This window comes from Carassius gibelio, chromosome A4, assembly GCF_023724105.1.
Source record: "Carassius gibelio isolate Cgi1373 ecotype wild population from Czech Republic chromosome A4, carGib1.2-hapl.c, whole genome shotgun sequence".
Classification (NCBI taxonomy): domain Eukaryota; kingdom Metazoa; phylum Chordata; class Actinopteri; order Cypriniformes; family Cyprinidae; genus Carassius; species Carassius gibelio.
This window is the reverse complement of record NC_068374.1, coordinates 3,799,809-3,823,972: the sequence shown is the minus strand read 5'-3', so window position 1 is coordinate 3,823,972 and position 24,164 is coordinate 3,799,809. Positions and strand designations below refer to the sequence as shown.

At 37.7% G+C, this 24,164-nt stretch overlaps 1 protein-coding gene across 3 annotated transcripts in view; it reads right to left on the bottom strand.

Annotated features, from left to right (window-relative positions):
- LOC127967261 (NACHT, LRR and PYD domains-containing protein 3-like) overlaps positions 1 to 24,164 on the bottom strand; it is an 83,933-nt gene that overhangs the window by 47,321 nt on the left and 12,448 nt on the right. For all 3 annotated transcript variants that reach the window (XM_052568313.1, XM_052568315.1, XM_052568314.1), the window contains exon 2: positions 22,877 to 23,149. In XM_052568313.1, the coding sequence (XP_052424273.1) occupies positions 22,877 to 23,132 (256 nt within the window). In that variant the 5' untranslated portion in view covers positions 23,133 to 23,149. The remainder of the gene's footprint in view (positions 1 to 22,876; positions 23,150 to 24,164) is intronic.

Sequence of the window (24,164 nt, the reverse complement as noted above, 5' to 3'; positions counted from 1 at the left end):
TTCCACTGAAGATCAACTGTACACTTTTCCAAAGGTGTTTTATAAAGAATTCTCCATACAGGTTTTACATCATCTTCCAACCCCAACTTTTCTCTCCATACTGTACCTTTTCGTTCCCTAGGAAAAGTTTTATTCAAAACCTTAACACAGCATTTATACAACAATTTACTTCGAGCATCTTGAAAGTTCAGATCCTCCAGACCTTCCAAGTCCAAAAAATAACCATTTAAGTACTTTACATCCGGAGTGATTAAAATGTTTGAAATTAATAGAAATTAATAGAAAAAACCTTACGATTATAATATTCCTTCAACTGTGTTTTTTCTTCTACTGTCAACCTTTGCATTAGCAAATCTATAATCTTTCCAACCTGACATACAGACTGAACTCTCAAAAAAGATACAACTGCCTGAACATTGCTTAGCTCAGGACCATCAATGTCCATTAAATGGTGTTGCCTTAGAGCCTTTGATGAGCCATATCCAACCTTGCTCCATGAACAAGGGGTTCCTTAAAAATCTAAATTATGCCATTAATAACTCACCCTCATGTCGTTCCAAACCCAAGAGACCTCCGTTTATCTTTGGAACACAGTTTAAGATATTTTAGATTAAGTCCAAGAGCTCTCAGTCCCTCCGTTGAAACTGTGTGCATGGTATACTGTCCATGTCCAGAAAGGTAAGAAAAACATCATCAATGTAGTCCATGTGACATTAGAGGGTCAGTTAGAATACTTTGAAGCATCGAAAATACATTTTGGTCCAAAAATAGCAAAAACTATTACTTTATTCAGCATTGTCTTCTCTTCCATGTCTGTTATGAGAGTTCAAAACAAAGCAGTTTGCGATATCCGGTTCGCAAACAAATCATTCGATGTAACCAGACCTTTTTGAACAAGCTCACCAAATCGAACTGAATCATTTTAAATGGTTTGCGTCTCCAATACGCATTAATCCACAAATGACTTAAGCTGTTCACTTTTTTTAATGTGGCTTACACTCCCTCTGAGTTCAAACAAACCAATATCTCGGAGTAATTCATTTACTCAAACAGTACACTGACTGAACTGCTGTAAAGAGAGAAATGAAGATGAACACTGAGCCGAGCCAGATAACGAACAAAAGACTGACTCGTTCTCAGTGGCTTAGGTTATTGTGTTAACTTAACCTACCACATGTCAAACTAATAACATTGTCAGCATTAAATCTATAAATGCTGCTTTCAGTTAACAGTACATTTTCGTCAGTTATTTTATCTAGACAGATCGATTAATTTCTTAGATTTCAAAATCATTTAAAATCATATACTGACAATGTAGTAGCACTGTTCTGTATCTGTATCTGTTTAAATCATGTTTTAATTCGAAAATAGAACTAGCCTTTAACATCCTGTTCGACTATTGCAGTCATTATAACCTTCTGATCAAGCCAGAATCACTCCATTCTGCTCATACTCTGGTCGGCAGCTATATAACGGGCTGTTGGCATGAATTGTTCTTGTGATGGTGGCTCTTGGAGAGAGTGAAAACCATGACGCTCAGACTATTAACCCCTTACTAGTAACCCCCCTTTTTTGGCATGGAGACCGAAATTACATACCCAAAATAAAAAGGTTTCTGCTCATGATTCTTTCTGACTAGATACATAATCAACCTTTGTTCACAAAGCTGACACTTTAAAGTTTACTGTTCAGGAATCAGAATCACTCAGACTGTTATGATAATAGAGATATATAAGCTCTAACATAAAAACAAAAATAAAAATATAAAAAACATATGTTTTAAATGTATTTAAAAAATTGTTGATGTAGGAAATGAGTTTGAAAACACAGTGTAGCTAAGGCCACAAGTCTTCCAAACCTTCATAAAAAATTTCATAATCGAATCTGTAAAACGGTGAATTTTATGAAATATTTTCTAAGGCCATGTCATGTGTGTTTTTAGAGAAGGCTAATCAGATTGATTTATGGCCCTTGTCATCTCTGTGAGATCTCACATGTAAACTCTCCTGTGTATTTTGTGTTTGTTTGGCTGTGAAAACTGCCCGATTAATCCCTATCTGTTATTCCATTGTTCTCACCAAACGAGTCTTTCACACCTCCGCCAGGTATGACACATTATCCGCATTATTCTTTTATCATTATTCTTTTGTTTTTATTCCACCTTTATTAGCCTTGATTGTGGTTTTTCAGGCTTTACAAAGACACAAAGCAGCAATCTCACTTCAGTCTCTGTTTGCATTTAGCCCTTATTTATCAAAAGTCTTACTATAAAAATACAACAAAACATTTTCTTACGACCTTACGTGAATTATTGAGACAAAAATGCATTATGAAGAAGAAAAGCACCTGCTATTAGTAGCATTGGTGCTATCGTTAGCATCAAGCTACATCTGACAATTTATGAAATTATTAGTACACTTTTACTAAAAACTCACTTTAAACCCCGATCGAGTGTTTATAATAACTTCCTTTAGCGATCAGGGGTGGAATTTGGTCGTTTACTGTTGTAAAAATATGTTATTTGTAGCCTTTTTCATCGCTGCACAAGTTAGCATTTCCGATGTACATTTTCAATTTTTTTTATAAAAACGCCCCAGATCTCAAGAAATTCTCATACCAAGCTTTACTATCGTAATCGCGGGTTTATTGTTCGGATATTTTGTGTGTACAGAGGTGTTTCAGTGTTGTTTTGGCCAGATAACTACCAGGAAGTGTGCAGGAAGCATGTGACACGATGGGGCGGTGTCCAGATATTACACTCTCATATTGACATTTGGGAAGGCCCAATCGGAGTCTGAGACACACAGCACGAGCTGCCGGCACAGCAAACACATACACAGGTCGCTGGGAGAGACTGTTTATCATCTGATCGCGTAAATCCGTGGAAAATGAATAGAAATGACGATTCTGTCTGAAGAAATATGAAGTAAACATCAGTAAATATATCCATATATCTCCGCAGATATGCATCTTTGGTCTATAAATCCTTATTGACGCTGTTCAGTGAGTCTATGTGAACACAAATAAACCGCTTTTGACGTGACTGAATATGAGTGAGTTGTGAATTTCTATTCAAAATGTGGCATAATACGGATTTATTATTTTGCACTCCTGACATAAATCACTAAATATCTGTCACTGCAACAATGTTTTATCAAAATATTGGTCAAATATCGAAGCTAGAGTCTTTAAACTTTCAATTGATGCATAGTTTGTCCAGATGAAGTAAGACAGTGATGTTTAATGTGCTGTGAAAGTGAAACAATAATAAACTGACGTAAAGGGGTTAAAAAAGGTCCTTGCTCCAGTAAGAATCACTCCGCTCTGCTCATACTCTGCTTGGCAGCATGTCTCTGTGGCAGATGCATGGGGGAGGGTTGAGTCCCGAGTTGAGCGTCGCTGGATGTTAAAAAGAAAACCCGGTTTTCATTCCAACAAGCCGATATAAACTACACATTCGAAGTTAATCGATAAAATCGATTTATCGCCCAGCCCTACTTGCTTTCATATAATATAGCTGCATTAAAATGGAGGTGTATAAAATGTTAGAGTGCAAATTTTGCACAGCGCGTGTGATGCTGAGTGCGATGTGCAGCATTTATTATTATTTGTTTTATCTTCATTACAAATCTTGTAAAAAAATTATGTTGTAATGCTTATGCAAAATGTGAATTCACATTGAAGTGTTTGTGCGAAAATTATTAATGCGCATTAATGACAGGGAGGCGCCCTCCCGATCACTTGAACTATATTGCTCCATACGGTAGTCAGCATTTGAAGTGGATCAAAACCTTTCTTCAAAGTTCTCCTATAACCAATATGACGAGTCCTATCTAAACCTGTTCAGCAAGTTTGAAACTCATAAGAAACTGTCAAAATGAACTGTCAATTTATCTCGACCCCCACAAGCTATACAGGGAGTGCAGAATTATTAGGCAAGTTGTATTTTTGAGGAATAATTTTATTATTGAACAACAACCATGTTCTCAATGATTCCAAAAACTCATTAATATCAAAGCTGAATATTTTTGGAAGTAGTTTTTAGTTGTAGCTATTTTAGGAGGATATCTGTGTGTGCAGGTGACTATTACTGTGCATAATTATTAGGCAACTTAAAAAACAAATATATACCCATTTCAATTATTTATTTTCAGCAGTGAAACCAATATAACATCTCAACATTCACAAATATACATTTCTGACATTCAAAAACAAATCAGTGACCAATATAGCCACCTTTCTTTGCAAGGACACTCAAAAGCCTGCCATCCATGGATTCTGTCAGTGTTTTGATCTGTTCACCATCAACATTGCGTGCAGCAGCAACCACAGCCTCCCAGACACTGTTCAGAGAGGTGTACTATTTTCCCTCCTTGTAAATCTCACATTTCACGATGGACCACAGGTTCTCTATGCGGTTCAGATCAGGTGAACAAGTAGGCCAAGTCATTAGTTTTTCTTCTTTTAGACCCTTTCTTGCCAGCCACGCTGTGGAGTACTTGGACGCATGTGATGGAGCATTGTCCTGCATGAAAATCATGTTTTTCTTGAAGGATGCAGACTTCTTCCTGTACCACTGCTTGAAGGTGTCTTCCAGAAACTGGCAGTAGGACTGGGAGTTGAGCTTGACTCCATCCTCAACCTGAAAAGGCCCCACAAGCTCATCTTTGATGATAGCAGCCCAAACCAGTACTCCACCTCCACCTTGCTGGCGTCTGAGTCGGACTGGAGCTCTCTGCCCTTTACCGATCCAGCCACGGGCCCATCAAGACTCACTCTCATTTCATCAGTCCATAAAACCTTAGAAAAACCAGTCTTGAGATATTTCTTTGCCCAGTCTTGAAGTTTCAGCATGTGTGTCTTGTTCAGTGGTGGTCGTTTTTCAGCCTTTCTTACCTTGGCCATGTCTCTGAGTATTGCACACCTTGTGCTTTTGGGCACTCCAGTGATGTTGCAGCTCTGAAATATGGCAAAACTGGTGGCAAGTGGCATCTTGGCAGCTGTACGCTTGACTTTTCTCAGTTCACGGGCAGTTATTTTGCGCCTTGGTTTTTCCACACGCTTCTTGCGACCCTGTTGGCTATTTTGAATGAAACGCTTGATTGTTCGATGATCACGCTTCAGAAGCTTGGCAATTTTAAGAGTGCTGCATCCCTCTGCAAGATATCTCACTATTTTTGACTTTTCGGAGCCTGTCAAGTCCTTCTTTTGACCCATTTTGCCAAAGGAAAGGCCTAAAGTTGCCTAATAATTATGCACACCTGATATAGGGTGTTGATGTCATTAAACCACACCCCTTCTCATTACTGAGATGCACATCACCTAATATGCTTAATTGGTAGTAGGCTTTCGAGCCTATACAGCTTGGAGTAAGACAACATGCATAAAGAGGATGATGTGGTCAAAATACTCATTTGCCTAATAATTCTGCACACAGTGTACAGATCTACCCCCAAAAACCCAACTCTCTCCAGCTGAACTGAATTCGGTCTGTTTGCTAATTCTGTTCAGCAATTTTTAAACCCTCATAAGACACTGTCAATATGAAAGACCAAGACATTCACACCTTTATCTCGATCCCCACAAGCTATACAGAACTACCCCCGAAAACCCAAATCTCTCCAGCTGAACTGAATTCGGTCTGTTTGCTGGCAGCGAGGAATGGAGTGTTTGTCATGTTACTGGCTGAAACATGTCTGCACTCACCAACTCTTTGCATTCATTATTTTCTCACAGCTCACATTATTACTTTCACAAGACCATATTAATAACAAGTTATCAACTGGTTTTTAATCATTATTTTATGAAAACCATTGTTATTTGTGAACAAATACGTTTGTGGAAGGCTTTAAGACCAAGTGGAATCCTCCGCAGCTGCTCCCCTCACAGCGTTTGACTGTACTAAATCAGATTGAGGTGAATACAATTTATTGATCATGAGCCCAACATTTAGCAAGTCAGGAAAAAAAACATTCAGTCTGCCTGAAGGAATAAATACTTCATTGTAAGTTAATGCTGTTAAATTCACCAATTGTAGTAGTGCAGAAAAAATCATGAGGCATTCGCATGTGTGTAGATCTGCGAGAAGCAAACAAGGCTGTGATTACGGACAGTTATCCTCTGCCACATATTGATGAATTGTTGTCTAAGCTATGTTGAGCAATTGTTTTCTCTACAATTGACTTGGAGAGTGCTTATTTCAACTTCTTTTACATAAAGAAAGTCGTGATTTCACTGCATTCAAAACACATGAAGTCCTATTTTGGTTTTCCATGTACCATTTGGCCTAGCTTCGGCACCTTTTGTATTCCAGAAAATTGTATCTGTACTGCAAGGATTGACAAATGTGGCCCACTATCTCGATGATATTGTTTGAAGTTGTTCAACTCCTACAGGGTGCAGGACTTCAAATTAATACTCCGAAATGCCAATTCAGTAAGACAAGTCTATGCTTTTTGGGTCATACAGTGTCAGTACAAGGTGTTCATCCAAACGAGGATCATCTTAATGCGATGCTTCATGGACCAGTTACTACAGATGCTCACCAGCTTCGTTCCTTTCATGGATTAATCTCATGGTACAGCAAGTTTATTCCAAATTCTGCCACTGTGGTAGAGCCATTACATGGTTGTATTAGGAAAAGAGTTCACTTCAGTTGGTCAGAAAAAGCTCAGAAAAGTTTCAACACTGTGACAGAGTTGCTGCTTAAAAGCTCTGCTTTGGCATTATTTGATCCTAATTTGCCAGTTGTGGTTTCAACTGATGCAACTATGGACTTGGAGCTGTACTGGATCAGATTGTGCTGGAATGAGAATTGCACGTTGGGCATCATGACTCTTATATTTTAACTATGAAGTATGGTTCTCAAAATCGTACTGCTGACTGTCTGTCTCGATTGCCTCTGCAAGCTTCTGAAGAGGAACCTGAATTTTTTTCATTTTTGTCTTAAGATGTCTGCTATAACTTCAACTGAGTTTGCTTCTGCCTCTGCATTAAGTCCAGAATTGACTTTGTTATGTGCACAAATTGATGGTTGGATGGCCTTTTTCGTCAATGGCTGTTAATAAAAATCTACTTCCCTATTTCCAAATAAGTGATGAATTGACTGTTCGAAATAACTATGTATTCAGAGGAGCACGTCTTCTTGTTCCTGTTTCACTATGACACATCTTGGTGAATTTGGCTCACGATGGCCATCAAGGAGTTGTGCTTACAAAGCAGCACCTTTGGGAACTCTACTGGTGGCCAGGTGTTCATTCTTTGGGAAAGGAAAAGGTGAAGAACTGACAAGTTTGTGTTTCTTCTGACAAAACCGCTATTTTTTCTGCTGCACCTTTGCAGAAAAAGTAGCTGTTGACATAGTGGGCCCGTTTAAAACTGCTACTTGGGATTGTCATTATATGATAACTCTGACTACCATAGTAAGTCGCCTGAAGTGGAATTTACTTCTTCAATCACAACTCAAAATGTTAAGTTTTTGACATCTGTTTTGGTCGATTTGGAAATCCACAGTACCTTGTATCTGACAATGGAGGTAATTTCCGTTCAGTGGATTTTGCTGAATTTCTGAAAAGGAGAGATATTCAGCCTATGTAAATAAGGTAAATAAGTAACTAAGTTAGCAACTATGTTGATTGCAATGCAATTTCCCATTGCCAACCAACTAAGTTAGTAACAGGTTAGCAACTATGGTTTTGGGAAATGCACCCCAGATTGGTTCATGTACTTAGCAGTTGTCAGATGGGAAAAAGTGGCATGTGTCTCATTTATCTCCTACCCTACCCTTACGAAAATTAACCATGGTTTTACTACAAATAAAACCAAAAAAACATGGTTACTATAGTTAAACCATGGTAACCACAAATTAACCATGGTTTTGCTAAATTAACCATAGTTTAACCATGGTATTTGAAGTAAATCTGTGGTTATACAAATGGTAGTCAACACCCCAAAAAACCATGGGTTACTACTACAGTTTTACAATAATAAAACCATGGTTATTTTTCGTAAGGGTAGCACCTATAGAATGTTCTATTTACAATTAACTTGTGGCCCTGCCCCTTCATTCAGGTTCCTCATCTACCTCTGTAGTGTTGTTTAAAAAGGAACTGTCAAACTCACCCATTCAAGTTCATATTCCTGCAGATCCTTCAACTGCTCCTGAAAGAGTTTCAGCATGTGTAGTCAACCTCCACGTTGGCTGCAGGATTATGTTACTTGGTTTAAAAGTAACTAGTATTAGTGGTGCATTGTTACAAGGGTACATTAAGAATCAGTCATGTTGTATTGCTAAATTGTTCATTAAGATGGACCGGGTTCTCACATTTCGAATCCAAGATGGCGGCTTACATGTAGCATGTGTGTACTGGCATCTCGCTGTTTGTCTTGTCCAGCATTTTATTTTTATTTTATTTTTTTCTATAATCTTAAGATCTGTTTTATGACTGTTTAAGACTATCATCAAAATGAAGACATTTTCCATACTCTTTTGCCTGCTCAATTGTTTGCAACTGAGGATTTTAATGGACTGCATGCTTTCAAGCCCCGAAGGGAGAGCAGGATATGTGCCATGTTTTTGGACCATTCCGAATACCGTGACCTCCTCTGAGTTGGTGGACGGAGATACTGTTATGAGGACCTGGGTCCTCAAGATTCACCTTATTCACTGGAGGCTGCTTATTTTGAGAGGTAGGCCAAAAAGCCTGCGATGTCTGTGGGCCTATGGAAATGGAAAGCTGTCTCCTTATGCGTCATCCATCTGCAGTGATCGTTCGACCACTGGCTCTGTGAGGAAAAGCTGGTTTGTTGTTCTTCTGCTTTTAATTTCGGGTAATATCCACCCTAGTCCAGGCCCAGAGATGGTGCAGCTTCAAACTCCTGATGAATTTAAATCTAGTGATGGTTTACGCTTCTTCCACCTTAACGTTCGCAGTCTGATAAATAAAATGGACTACATAAGAATATGGGCTGAATCAACAAACTCTGACATTATGGTTCTCTCTGAGACATGGTTAAATAAATCCATTACAAATTCCATGATACATATTGAGGGATATAATGTTTTTAGATCAGATCGCACAAAGAAAGGTGGTGGAGTTGCAGTTTATGGTAAGTCAAAATGGAACTGCACCTGTTTTTACACTGTTAGTAAGCCACATTTCTTTGAATTGGTGGCAATCAAACTTCATTTTTCAAATGATCATGACATCATCGTCATTGGATGCTATCATCCACCATCAGCATCAAGTGAAGTTATCACTTCACTTACTGATCTTCTTCATAACTGGACTAACTCCGAATTGATTTTACTTGGGGATTTAAACTGGGACTGGTCATCAAAATTGTCTGATCCATTCAAGGAAATTTGTGACTCTCTTTGTTTGGAGCAATTGATAAAATCTCCAACACTGTTGAATCAAAAAGACCCAAGCAAATCTTCATTAATTGATATCATTTTAACTAATGCTTCTCATAGATTTTCTGCTTCTGGGGTTTTCTGTAATGATGTAAGTGACCATTGTGTTATAGTATGTGTGAGAAATTGTAGGACCCCAAAAAGCAAACCACGTATTATTTCAAGACGTTATTTTAAGCATTTTAACGAGCAAGCTTTTTTACAAGATATTTATGATAGTGGTTTACATGTGGTTTCTTTGATACCTGATGTAGATTTAGCATGGGAGTATTTCAAATTTACTTTTTTAAGTATATGTGATAAACATGCTCCTTTTAAAAAATTCAGAGTAAGAGGGAGAGATAACCCCTGGTTTACGGAGTTAATTTCCTCACGTATCAAAGAACGTGATGCTGCATGGGTTAAAGCAAAGAAAACAAATAATCTTCAGGACTGAGTACATTACAGGACGTTAAGAAATAATAGTACAAAATTGGTTTAAAAAAAAGCTAAATGTGAATATTATTTATATATAATAAATAAAATAAAATTTTTATTATTATTTTTATTATTATTTATTATTTATTATAATAATATAATACAAAGGAATGTTGAAGCTGAAATATATCGCTCTACTCAGCTTTTTACATTTAACCCTGTTTTAGTATCACAAGTTCATAAAGCCCTACTAAATTTAGATTGTAAAAAGTCAACAGGGCCTGATAATATTGAACCTTATTTTTTTTAAATTGCAGCAGATTTTATAGCAGAACCTATTACTTCTATTTTTAATTTAAGTTTAACGTCAAATGTAATTCCCTTTGCATGGAAATCAGCCATGGTTCTTCCTTTGTTAAAAGGGGGTGATCCTCATGAACTGGATAACTATCATCCTATTTCAAGGTTATCAGTTATGGCAAAAGTTTTTGAGCCTTTTGTAAATGATCAGGTTAAACAGTTTTTAACAGAAAATAATATTTTAAATGAGTTTCAATTGGTGTTTAGGTCAGCCCATAGTACTGTAACAGCGGTAACTCTTGTCACAAATGATATTATTACTTCTTTGGACAATAAAAATTACTGTGCTGCTTTATTTTTAGATCTCTCTAAAGCTTTTGATTCTGTAGATCACAAAATTCTTTTAAAAAGACTCAGTTTCTTAGGTTTTAGTAAAATGAGTATAAATTGGTTTAAAAATTATTTATCCGAAAGATCGCAGTGTGTCTCTGTTGAAAATTACATAAAAAAAAAACTAGAAATCAAGAAAGGTGTTCTTCAGGGATCCATTTTAGCAACAAATTTTATTTTCAATTTATATCAATGGTTTGGGTCAAGATATAACTTAAGCTAAACTGCATTTATATGCCGATGATACAATTATTTAAACGGCTGCACAGTCCATGAAAAAAGCTGTAGAACTATTACAAGATTCTTTCCAGGTATTGCAATCTTCATTGTTAAATTTAAAATTGGTTTTAAATATTAAGAAAACTAAATATATGCTGTTTACTCGCTCTCGTAACAAACTCTTTTGGAAAAAAGACTTTGGAAGGGGACTGTGTAGAAAGACTTAATACCTATAAATACCTGGGCATATGGCTTGATGAAAGGTTAGGTTTTAATATTCATATTGACAATCTTTCAAAAAAACTGGGGTTTCAAAAAAACTGGACCCAAATTGGGGTTTCTTTTTCGTTTAAAGAAATGTTTTCCTTTTGAAGCCAAAAAGATAATTATTCAAAGTTGTTTTCTTTCTGTGCTGGACTATGGCGATTTGATTTATATGCATGCTAATGTATCTTCACTAAAAAAATTAGATTGCATATACCGTGCTGCAATACGATTTGTGACAAATGCTCCTACACGTACCCATCATTGCACTTTGTTTGATTTGGTTGGCTGGCCCTCCTTGTATCAGAGGAGAAAAATGCATATGTTGATGTTTATTGCCAAAGCTCTAATAGGTAAACTGCCTCTGTATATCTGTAGTCTCCTATCTTATTGTTCTGGTAGTTATAAAACTAGATCGTCTTTTAAATTACTTTTAACTGTGCCTCGATCATACACCGAGTTTGGTAAAACTGCCTTTTCCTGTTACGCGCCCAGACTATGGAATGAAATGCAGAGTATTTTGAAGCTAAACATGCTGCCATCGTTAAATATTTTTAGAAACCTTTTGATGTTACATTTGAAAGTATTATGTTCCTGTTTTACTTACTTAACACTTATATATTACATTAATCTTGAATGCTGGACATTTGTGTGACAGGATTTTTTTGTTTTTGTTTTGTTTTCCTTTAATGTTTGTCTTGTGATTGTAGCCAATGATAATCTCTCTCTGGGGCGTGCCTTATTCTAGGTGGCCTATAAAGATAGCCTTTTTTTTTTTTTTTTTTTATAACATAAAACAAATAAGTCTCACAAAATGTATACAAAAAATATATATACTTTACACAAAAAAACAAACAAACAGAGAAACCACCCCACCTACCCCCCACGAACAGGCACCAGATACAATGAAAAATATACACCGCAAACAATGACATACCTAATCAAACATATGCAAAACATTAAGATTAAAGATGGAGTGAAGGAATAGAACAATGAGCTATTAATTCAACCCTTATAAAGATACCTAAGGATGGGGCCCCAGATTTGATAAAATTTTTTAGAAGCATCAATCTTAGAAAAACGGATCCTTTCGAGCTTGAGAGCGGCAACCATCTCCGTCAGCCATTTATGAAAACTGGGCGGTGAAGTGGACTTCCAATCCATCAAAATCACCCTTTTCGCTACCACCATACCAAACATAAGAGACAGTTGCTGAGAATGTGTTAATGCTAATGTGGGGTCATAACATCCAAGCAAAGCTAATTCAAGATTTGGACTAATATCTTCTCCAAAAACATTTGAATACCACCGAAAAATATTCTTCCAAAACTCAGAAATCTCAGGGCAAAACCAAAAAGAATGGGCATGTGTGCCATCTGAGCTCTTGCATCTATCACATAATGGGGAAATTGAAGTGTAAAATTTATTGAGTTTAGTTTTGGTATAGTGTAACATATGCAATACTTTAAACTGTATAAGTTGTAATCTAGAATTAATAGAGCAGGTATGGATTCATTTCAGACCCTGTTCCCAAATCTCGTTTGAGATATTAATTCCGGTATCATTTTCCCATGCTACTCTGAGGTGTTCTGAAGACACTGCAAAATGAGAAACAAACAAAGAAACAAACCGTGTCACCAAATGTTTGTCCATAGGAGGTTGACCCAAAAGATCATACATAACATGATCCTGAGGCAAATCCTGAAACTCATTAAAAGAATGTTTTATGTAGTGACGCACCTGTAAATATCTGAAAAAATGTGATTGGGAAAGATTAAAGGTTTTATACAAGTATTCAAAAGTGGCAAATTTTCCATTTACATAAAAGTCCTTGACCGTGGTTAGGCCTTTGCCTCTCCACAATGAAAATACTTTATCAGACAGGCCAGGCAAAAAAAATTGATTATTGCAAATGAACAAGCGCACGGAAGGACGTGTGATGTTCAACACCATCTTCATTTGTTTTAAAATTCTAATGGAACTGAGCACAACAAAATTATTACATTGTAACTTCCTTAAAGATACAAGGTAGAAAAAAGAATAGTAGCTAGGGAGCTACCAACAACTGACCGAGCCTCAATATACAGCCACTTTGGATGTGTGTCCATCAAGTGATCGGCAGCTTGATTGCTAATCCGCCAGAACATCATAGTCCTGGCATTAGCAGCCCAATAATAGTGACGGAAAACAGGTAGTGCTAAACCACCCAACTCTTTCGGCTTCTGCAAATGGGCCTTAGAAATTCTATGTGCTTTAAAGCCCCAAATGAATGGCAAAATGACAGAATCGAATTGTTTAAAAAAAGAATGTGGCAGATATATAGGTAATTTCTGAAACAGATAGATAAAGCAAGGTAGAGAGACCATTTTAATGGCATTGACCCGACCAATTAAAGATAACGGAAGAACCCTCCATTTATCTATAGAGATTTTTAGCTTGTTTATGGCTTCAGTGAAATTTAAACTGAAAATATTTTTACAGTTTTTGGGAATGACTAATCCTAAATAAGTAAAGTGATCCTCTGTTATTCTAAAGGGTAATGACTTCAAAAACAGAGCATCCAGCCCCTGACCCAGGGGCATGAATACGCTCTTTTCCCAATTAACAGAATAACCAGAAAAAGAGCCAAAAACCTCCAGTGATTCCATTAAAAGTGGCAAAGCAGAACAAGGATCACTCAAATATAAAAGCAGATCATCTGCATATAATGACAGCTTAACCTCAGCACGACCACAGGATATACCCCTAATTCCAGAGTGATTGCGAAGATGGATGGCCAGAGGTTCTAAAGCTAAATCAAATAACAGTGGACTTAAACAACAGCCCTGACGTGTACCACGCTGAAGAGGAAAGAAAGCAGACCTATCCCAATTAGTAAGTATTGCAGATTTGGGGGAAGAATAAAGCATTTTTATCAATAGTTTAAAATTCTCACCAAAGCCAAACCGATCCAGGACGGAAAACATATAACTCCATTCAATACGGTCAAAGGTCTTTTCGGCGTCCAACGAAAGAACAGCCGCCTTAGACCTCTGACTCTCATTACTATACAAAATATTTAGCAGCACCGGCGGCGCCAGGGGGGGTCTTGGGGGGTCTCAAGACCCTGCCAAAAAATGCCTTGACCCCCCATTTGACCCCCCAGCCTCTTCCTGATTAAAAAATATATATATTCGGGATAAAGATCCAAAAATGTTTCTCTTCAAACTACGCAGAACAATAATAAATAATAATTATTTCGACATTTATTCATACACTGATCCGAGAACCGTTTCTGTCGTACGCGTCCGATTCGAGAACCGATGAGCTGATGATAACTGCGCATGCGTGATTCAGCGTGAAGCAGACTGACACAGAGCGCAAAAGAACCGGTGAACCATTTTTTTTTTTCAGCTGGTTTATTTGATCGAATTGTCCGAAATAACCGGTTCACTTGAGCACCTGCTCCTTTGCCCCTTAAGTGCCCTTTGGTCAAAGCAAAATTTCCTCATTTTTTTTTTTAATAACATAAACTTTTGTGAATGCCTGCCCACGCCCAATCATAATATTAGTACAATTTATTAATAATAATTTAGCCGTAAATAAAATGACCAACATGATGACCGTTCACCTGACTACGACCTCATCCAACCAGGAAGATTCCTCATGCTGCACGCGCATTTTTTAATTGCTAGAGGATATTTTCAACATCGTGGCAGCTGGTAAGTGGTGTTTCATTCTCAGCGAAGTGATTTTTGTTGCAGATACGTTGTTTATATTGCAGTGTGTAGCCTGTAGTCAAAGAGTATAGAAGTAACTTCTATACTCTTTGCTGTAATGTAGAAGTAACACTAGCGTGCTGTTTGAGGGAGAAAAGTTTCACATGCATCGAGGGGTCTGGTCTTTTTTATGTTATTTGAATAAACTTTTATTATATTACAGTACTTATTTATTTTTAACACGTAAAAATAATTATCACAACACTGGTAAGGCTTATTCAGATTTTCTCATTCTCTGAATTATCATTATAAAAATAAAAACAATTCAGAAATGAATTAAAATATAATTATATTTTAAATGTGATGCAAATATTTTTTCTACAAAAGCAACAGTGTTTACAACAGCAAGACCACTTTAGCCTGTAAACTCAATAATATCTATCTGGAAATAAATGTAAAAATATCAATGTCAATAAAAATGCATAATATACCTGACATGAAAGTGCAGTGTGAAGGATATGAATAACAAATGTAGCCTGTCATTTGTTTACATTGCAAAGGTGTTTTTGTTGTTTAGTAGCAGAAATATGCAGTTATTAGCCATGTCCACTGTATTTTTTGTTGGTTTTCATGAGACCCCCCTTGAAAAGACCAGGACCCCCCAATCAAAATTGTCTGGAGCCGCCACTGTTTAGCAGGCGATGAGAATTAAAAAAAGTAAATCTTCCTGGGACAAAGCCAGTTTGGTCTGAGTGAATTAAAGAGGCCACATGTTTATTCAAACGCTTGGCCAAAATTTTGGTAATCAATTTTTGATCGCAATTGAGGAGACTTATTGGCCTGTAACTAGAGGGCTCTGTAGCATCTCTATCTTTTTTCTTCAAAAGGCATATATGTGCCTCATAAAAAGAATCAGGAATTTTTTTCTTTTCAATCGAATGATTTACCATTCTAAGCAACAAAGGAGCAACTGCGTTTGCATTAGCCTTATAGAATTCCACACCAAACCCATCAGGACCTGTGGCTTTCCCATTAGAGAAGGAGTTAATTGCCTCTAAAATTTCACCGAGAGTAAACGGTTCCTCTAATTCCTCTCTGGCACATTCATTAAGTTTTGGAAAGTCCACCGAATCAAGAAATCGATGCCCTGTAGTACTCAGCTCAGAACAGCTAGAAGAATAAAGATGCTTGTAGAATTCAACAAAACGATTATTAATTTCTTTAGGATGCGTTAATAAAGTACCATTCTGAGATTTTATTTGATGAATGGCCCTACTAGCCTGCACACCCCTTAATTGCGCGGCAAGAAGCTTATCTGCCTTGTCTCCCAATTCAAATTGTTTTTGTTTAAGTTTTATTAACAAATTAGAAACCTGATCACTCAAAATAGAGGTATATTCATATTTCAACTTGAGAATAGCATTAAGGTCACTCTGAGCCTTAGAAGAACGAAATGTTTGTTCTAAAGGTGGAAGTATGGATTCTATCTCAGACAAACGTCTACGCTTCTCCCTCCTCAACGAAGATTCACATGCAATAATATGACCTCTTAACACTACTTTACAGGTTTCCCACAGACAAGAGTCTGAAACATCCCCCTTATCATTGGTCTCCAAAAATTGACTTAAACAATCAGACAGATAGGACTGAAACTGTTTATCCATTAATAATTGAGGATTGAAGCGCCAACAATACTGCACCTTTGGTAGCAAAGTTTTCAAAACCATAGAAATAGGGCTATGATCAGAAATGAGAATATTGTGATATTTGGACTGAGTCACCCCCTCAATGAGTTTAGAATCAATTATAAAGTAATCAATACTTGTATAGGATTTATGGACACGAGAAAAAAAAGAATCACGAGCAGTCGGGTTAAATAACCTCCATATATCCACAAGATTCAAGATTTTATCCAATTATTTAAAACGCCTACAGATTGAATAAGAGGAGGAACTTTTGAGGAGTGACGATCGAGTTGAGGATCTAAATAACAATTAAAGTCTCCAGCAATTATCAAATTGGTTAAGTTAGTATCTGGAAAGAGCCTGAATAATTTCCTAAAAAAATCTATATTCGGCCCATACACATTAACACATGTAATCGGGAAATTATTAATGAATCCAGATACAATAATATATCTTCCTGCAGGGTCAGACACCACAGAGTGCAATCGAAAAGGAACTGATTTCCGAAAAAGTATAGCCACACCTCTAGCTTTAGAGAAAAAAATGTGGCTTGATAAACTTGCGAAATCCAATTTGCCCTAAGCCGCATCTGTTCATTGGGTCTAATATGCGTTTCCTGAAGAAAAATAATGTCAGCCGACAATAACTTTAAATGTGCAAACACTTTCCCCCTCTTAATCGGCCCCATTCCTCTAACATTCCAACTAACAAATGTAATATTCACTCCATCATTACTTTTATTATTAAGACCCGTGTCAGTCATTCAATATCTTCAAAAGCATAGCAAACAAAAAATCAATAGTACTTGCAACCACAGCAAGAATAAACATGATCTGGTGCAACAAAAACAAAAACAAAGAAGAACTCACAAACTCCCCACAGCTGCCCCAAGAACCGAAGCAGCGAGTAGAAGAAGAAGAAAAAAACCCCACTTCTGTTCACCACTGCACAAATAGTCAGTAATCTGGATCATGTACCACCGTGAGAATTAACGGAATGTTCCAAAAATAGTCCACTTCTATTAGTCAGGGTCCATACTCGGACCAAGCTGAGTACGTAAAGACTATGCTGACTCATTCAACAAGTTATCCAAAAACATCTTGGCCTCTACCGGAGATTCAAAAAAAAGCTTGCGACCATTGTAATGCACCATCAATTTTGCCGGAAAACACAGAGACCATTTCAACCCAGCCTCCCGCAGGGCTTTCGTGATCGAACTAAACGCACGTCGCCACGCTGTCACCTCTGGTGTATAATCAGGGAAGATATGAATCCGCTTTCCTTTATATTCCAGAGGGAATTTATCTCGGCTCAGGCGAAGGATTAAGTCTTTATCCCGATCATTGTGGATCCGTGCGAAAATGGTGCGAGGACTCTGGCCTTCAGATGGCTTGGGTAATAACACCCGATGAGCTCGGTCAATCTTCACAGGTTTGGGGAAGTTGTCTCGGCCGAAAAGTTCGGTAATCAAGTCAGAAATGAACACCGAAGGGCGCCCCTGCTCCTCACCTTCGCTTATTCCCACAAATTTGAGATTCAGCCTTCGAGAACGTCCTTCCAAATCGTTCATCTTAGCCCAGAGAGATTTGTTTTCCGCACGCAAGTCTTCACACACCTTTTCCACCTCTCCGAGGCGTAAATCGGAACCGTTCATAGCACATTCTATCTCCAACATTTTTTGTTTAACGCCTGCCTGTTCTGACTGCAGGTTAACCAGCATAGCATCCAACGTATCCAAGCGAGCACTTAAAGCTGTCATCTTGTCCTCTATCAGCTTTTTCAAATCATCCCCTTGAGCACCAATTGCAGCAAGTATTGCATTCACATTTCCCTGTGAGACAGAGTCACCTGGATAGGCGTCCTCCTTAGTTGCAACAATTTTTGAAGATTTTTTAGACGCCATTTTCCGACAGAACGAGTCAGCGAAATAACAAAAATCGTCCTTAGCGCACTTAAATCTCCCTAAATACTCAAAACAACTGACTAAAGTTAACTCTCAATAAGTTATTATCGATTGTGAAGTGGATTTAAGGGTACTTAGATTACAAAAATATTAAAAATGTATTGTCAGCGGAGAGCTCAGAAAAATACGACTACTCCATGATCTGCGCACGTGCGCCCCCGTGTGTAATTGTTCTTAATTCATTGAGTACTCGAGTTTTATAAGAATGTATGTGAGTGTGTGTATTTGATGTTTAATGTGTAATTCTGCTTCCTCTCCAGTTGTTGGTGTGATCAGGATTCGTGTCTGTGTGGACGAGTCTCTCTCTCTGTTTGGTGGTGGTCTCTTCCGATTGCAGTGTTCCACATTTGTGGTCTGAAGTGTGAGTGCACGAGTGTTTGCTGTGTCATTTTCAGAGAATGAGCAAGTAGTCCCCAGCCCTGGAGTGGAGGCCGAATTGTGTGTTAGTGTGTGTTTTGATTCGTCTATTTGAATACATTTATTAATAGTGTCCAAATAAAAATTTATTTTGTATTTCCAAGGTCAACACAGCCGTATTCCAGGAAGTTTTAGAGCACTTCATGCTTCCGGCTGTTGACTAACTTTATGGAGATGCAGATTTAAAAAAATGCATGAAATATGCATTAGTCCTGTAAATTGCATAATGGAGGGTGGTAGTCCAGCAGGGGAAGCATACACTCTTCGGAAACTTAGAATGACAGTCCAGTCTGAATGAAAATGCTCCATATGAACACCTAAGTCAGAATAAAATTCCCCAAACCGAAATAGTAATCGTTTGAGAGGGGTGGGATAACCTTCTATAAACAAAACTAAATTCAAATCCTGCCATGTAAACGTATAAAAACCGATTATTTTGTATCTATCTAATCACATCAATGATTCATTGTTTAGCAAAGTTTTGTGAGAAATTTTGTATTTTTCCAATTAAGTACAGATTTTTTTTTATTATTTTTTATTTTTATTTTAATATATCAGAATGCAATTAATTATATCAGAATGCAATTAATTTCAGAGCTGCATTACATTATTCCTGCCTATGTAGGCCTGTTGGCGTTTTCCAGTTTACCTCTTCATGCAGATAACATTATCGTGGATGTTTTCAGCCAGCATCTCTACAGAACCTTTAATGTTCTCATATGTCACACGACACTACAATATCAATAATTCTCTGTCACATCCGAATGGATGAAGCGACTTGTGGGGTTTATAACTTTGTTGCGCAAATGCCACACTGTGCAGGAGACTCTTCTCTTGTGCGCGGATGCAGTGCGTAGTGCCGCTTCACACTTTTTTTTTGCAGTTTTTGCTTTTTGCAGTTTGGTGTAATTTAGAAACAGTGCCTACCTCGCTTCGGCGATCAGCTCTCAACTTAACCGGTCCAGAAATGTTCTGGTGCTCCCGATGACATTTGAGCGGAGCTCTCTCACTGCAGCAGACACGCGCACTCAGTAGATGATGGGCAGGCAAATGTGAAATGACAGAACTGATAATGCACCAATTACAACAAAGAATCACGAGTTTCACACAACTGTAGGGTACAAAATTAAAGAGGAAATTATTCATGATAGTAAATTACAGGCTTTTTTTTTGGTAATTTGTATGTCATCGAAGACCACTTAGAATGTCGAAAGCACCATATCGGATTAGATGCTGGATCTGGCAACATGGAGGCTGTTGTGCCGCACTCTCACTCGCAACTCTCATCTGAATCAACCGCACACTCGCACAGCTAATGTGACATCAACCTTAGAAATAAACACCAGTGACATTGAGATTACGCCGCTAAATACAGCGAACCCCAATTGAAACGCCTGCACGAGAATTATTGTTTCATTTCACCTTGTTCTCATGGCCTTATTGGTGTGTCCTCCAGCGATTACATGCTCTAGCTGCTATACTGCTGCAAATATGCTTAAAATTTCGCTCCTGCAACCGATGCAAAATGATATTAACCACCAGGCAATATACACAGTGATATGACTTAAAAGAGCATTCACTTATCTTAGGTGTAGATTTCAGATGTTCAGAAACAAGCTGCAACAGTTTGATTTGCAAACAGCAATACAATCAGTTAATTGCAATCAGTTGATTAGGTAATTACATTAGGTATTACATCATAGGTAAAAATGTATAGCCTGAATGCACTGTAAGTCACTTTGGATAAAGGTGTCTGCTAAATGCATAAATTTAATTTTTAATTTAATTGCAAGCAGTGATGCTATAGAAAAGACACTGAAGAATAGGAATTTAAATAGACCGCATGTGATAGGTGTGAAGACTGGATTGGTACACGTCAGGAACAGTCGGCTGACTGTCGGCTGATGCAAGCGGGACTAACGTGGCCTGACTGAACTAACGCGATGCTCAATTTAACACTGTGGCCCTGCGGCGTCAGTATTACCCATTTTGGTTGTCTATCTACTGTATATTAAGTGTTCCCAGTCTTGGAATCAATATCAGACATGGGCAGACCAGCCACAAATAACCCACAAGAAAGATTTAAACTCAATATTTACTTTAAATTCAATATTTTCAATTTAAATTTCTGTACATTTTTCTTTAGTCTGAAGATTTCTTGATCAGAAAAGCTATTTGTATCCTTCTCTCTCATCAATATTCTGGCTGAACTAAACAGCTCACAATCAGGGAAATAATCTTCCACTTTCACCCCTTTCATTCCTTCGTTTGTTTGTAGGAATTTTCTGATTTTCTCAAGTGTTTAAGCACTTCTAACAGATCTTTTTTGTGACACTGAATTCACAGACCCTGAAGATTCACTTTTACTTTCTAGGGCAGACTCATCAGCATTACTTATATCTGATTCCATCTGATTCACAGGACTTTCGTTACCTTTCCCTACCATTTCATCTGCAGTTACTTTCCTTGCTCTCTTCCCGTGACCTCTTTTCTTCATTTTTCATTTTATTGCAGGTGTTTTAAAAAAACTTTCATCCTCTACCATATCAGTATTTCCTTCGCACTTGATCCTTCACCAGTTTCCTGTCTCTGTACATCATTTCTATCTTCACTTGCTTTCTCTTTATTTCTATTCTCATTCTGAAGCAACACCAAATCTTGCTTCTCAGGAAATGCTCGAACTCTGTGCCCTTCCTGTCCACAATTGAAACACTTAATGTTTTCTGAAGATGCATAAATCACATAGTCATAGTTGTCTACCCTAAATTTCATGGCTAAATTTAACTTGTCGTTTTCATTATTTAAAATCATGTGAGTCTGCTTTCTAAATTATACCACATACTTCGACTGAGGTGATTTGCAACCTAGCGAAATCTTTCTAATTTTAGACACAATCTTGCATTGTCTCTTTAGTTCTCTTTCAATAATATCATCTCTGATAAATGGTGGTGCATTTGAAATCGTAATCCTTTTTGCCGAGTGGACCAAAGGCATTACTGGAGTAAACATTATTAATGACAATGCCATTGTCTACTATGCCATTAACTTTTTCCACATTATCCAAAAAAATAATTATAGCGCTATTTCATTATAGCTGCAGACAGAATACTAGCATATCCAACTATTTCAGCAACCGCAATAGTGCATACTTCAATAGAGCAGTGGTCCGAGGGGATGCTTTCAGTCAGCACGTCAAAATGTTTAGCAAGTTCCTCACCAAACAGAAAAACCAAGTCAAATAAACAGCAAAAGACAGTGAAAAGATAGAAAAACTCATTCTTTCAGTAGCTGTCTTCCACTCTCACATGTTAATTGCGCCCTTTCACTCCCAACATCCGCTCAGAGAGAGAGAGAGAGAGAGAGAGAAAGAGAGAGGAAACTGGGAAACATGAGCCACACAAACACTTCAGCAGAGCGAAGCAAGAGGGTCTGGCTGCATACTTGCACTTGCACTCTTAGACACTTGCACTTCCGCTAGTGACATCACTTGGGAGTCTTTATTTATTTATTTATTTTTATTTTATTACTTTGTGTTTGAATTTCCCAACATTTTATAATAGTAGCCAGGTCTCTGCTACCTGCGACACTTGCAATCAACACAAATCATGCGTGTTGCCAATGGAGACAAGACTCTGTGGTGGTGATTAAATGATTAAACCTGATTTAGTACTATAACATACAGGGTCCTGCATGAAAAAGACAAGACTGGCAAATCCGTGGCAAGAACAGCAGAATATGAACGCTTGCACATAGTCTTTTGTTTAATCACCACCACAGGGTCTTGTCACCACTGGCAACATGCACAATTTCTGTCAATTCCAAGTGGCGTCACATGTAGCGGAGAGTGCAAGTAGCAATTGCAAGCGACATTGTAATTTAGTTTCTTTTTTCTTGTCTTCAGCACCTGACTACTGTTGTAAAAAGTTGAGAGTTTCAAACAAAAAGTTATCAATAAATAGAACAGAATAAAAAATAAAGACCGCAAGTGACGTCACTAGCCGAAGCAAGTGTCTGAGAGTGCAAGTCTCAGAATGCAAGTGCCAGTCTGCAGCCAGACCCTTCTTACATGTTACAGCTCGTATTACAGTCACAGTGAGTTAAATGTCACCTTGCTTGTGTTCTTTCTCCAGCTGTTCAGCCAGATCATTCTTGCTGATCTTCCTCAGGATGCCGACCGTGATCTTCACAGCTTCTTCTGGTCCAAAACACGCCACCAGTTTATCCACTGTTTTTAACCGATCTGCATCCTCCATTTCAGACGATGATATACACTTATGTTTCTTTAAGTGCCACTGAAACTTCTTAAGATCATCTTTGACCAAGTCCTCCAGTGACTTCAGAAGCAGTTCTTCAACAGTCGCCATCTTTCACCATTTCACAGCTGCAGGACAAGAAAAAAGTATCTGAAATAGTTTCAATTTTAACATGTGGACCTGAATGATCAAGTGATTTTTGGAACATTAAATGAATCTGTGATCAGATCAGGACTCTCATCTGATAATAAGCTATTGATTCCTCACACAAGAGGCACACACAAACACTGACAGACAAAAGCAGACACACACACATCAACAAGCTTGAGGAGAGGTACTCCGATGTGAAAGCTGAGGTTTGACACAGAATATATTGCTGTGGACAGACTGAACTATGAATATACACACATTCACATGATCTAAATTGTATTGTGTGTAAATATGCTGAAATTATTATTTGACCTCAAAAGACCCACACATAATGTCTCTGTCATACCAATGAGTAAATGATTGAGATTGAAATAGAGGTGACAAACACAGAAAAAGACATGATTTCATTTTAGCAAAGTGGTTAACCAGAAAAATAAAAAATGCCAGGTCATGCCAAAAAGGTTGCAGACCCCTGTTATAGACACTATTCGCCTACTGTGTAAAAGATACAGTAGATGCTTGTCAATCTCAGTGCCCAAATATGTAACGCTCTCAACCTGCTCCACTACCTACCTCCACTAAGGCCTACAGCAAACTGCTGGTAGGAATTACAACAAGCTTCTTCCTGGGTTGGTTACATCACAAACCCTGAAATTTACATAAACCCTGCCGTTGGGAACACACACAAAAGGGGGTGGGGCCATGTTGGGCTCATTTAAAGGTGCTAAAAAATGCAAAAAAAGTACTTTGATTAACTGTTTGTGTGAAAACAACCAGCCCATAATGGTAAAAATCCACCCACTCATTTTTTTATAATCTCAATAAATCATAAACAGTCTCTTCAAGTGATTTTTCAGATTTCTCCCTATATACACGTCATTTAGGGAAAAGTCCTGCCCATTTGTGATGCTGTCTGCCCTATTAGCCTATTAGCACAAACAAGGGTCAGTTAAGTGCTGGAGTTGTGCAAAGTTTACTTCTGAAAGAAGGATT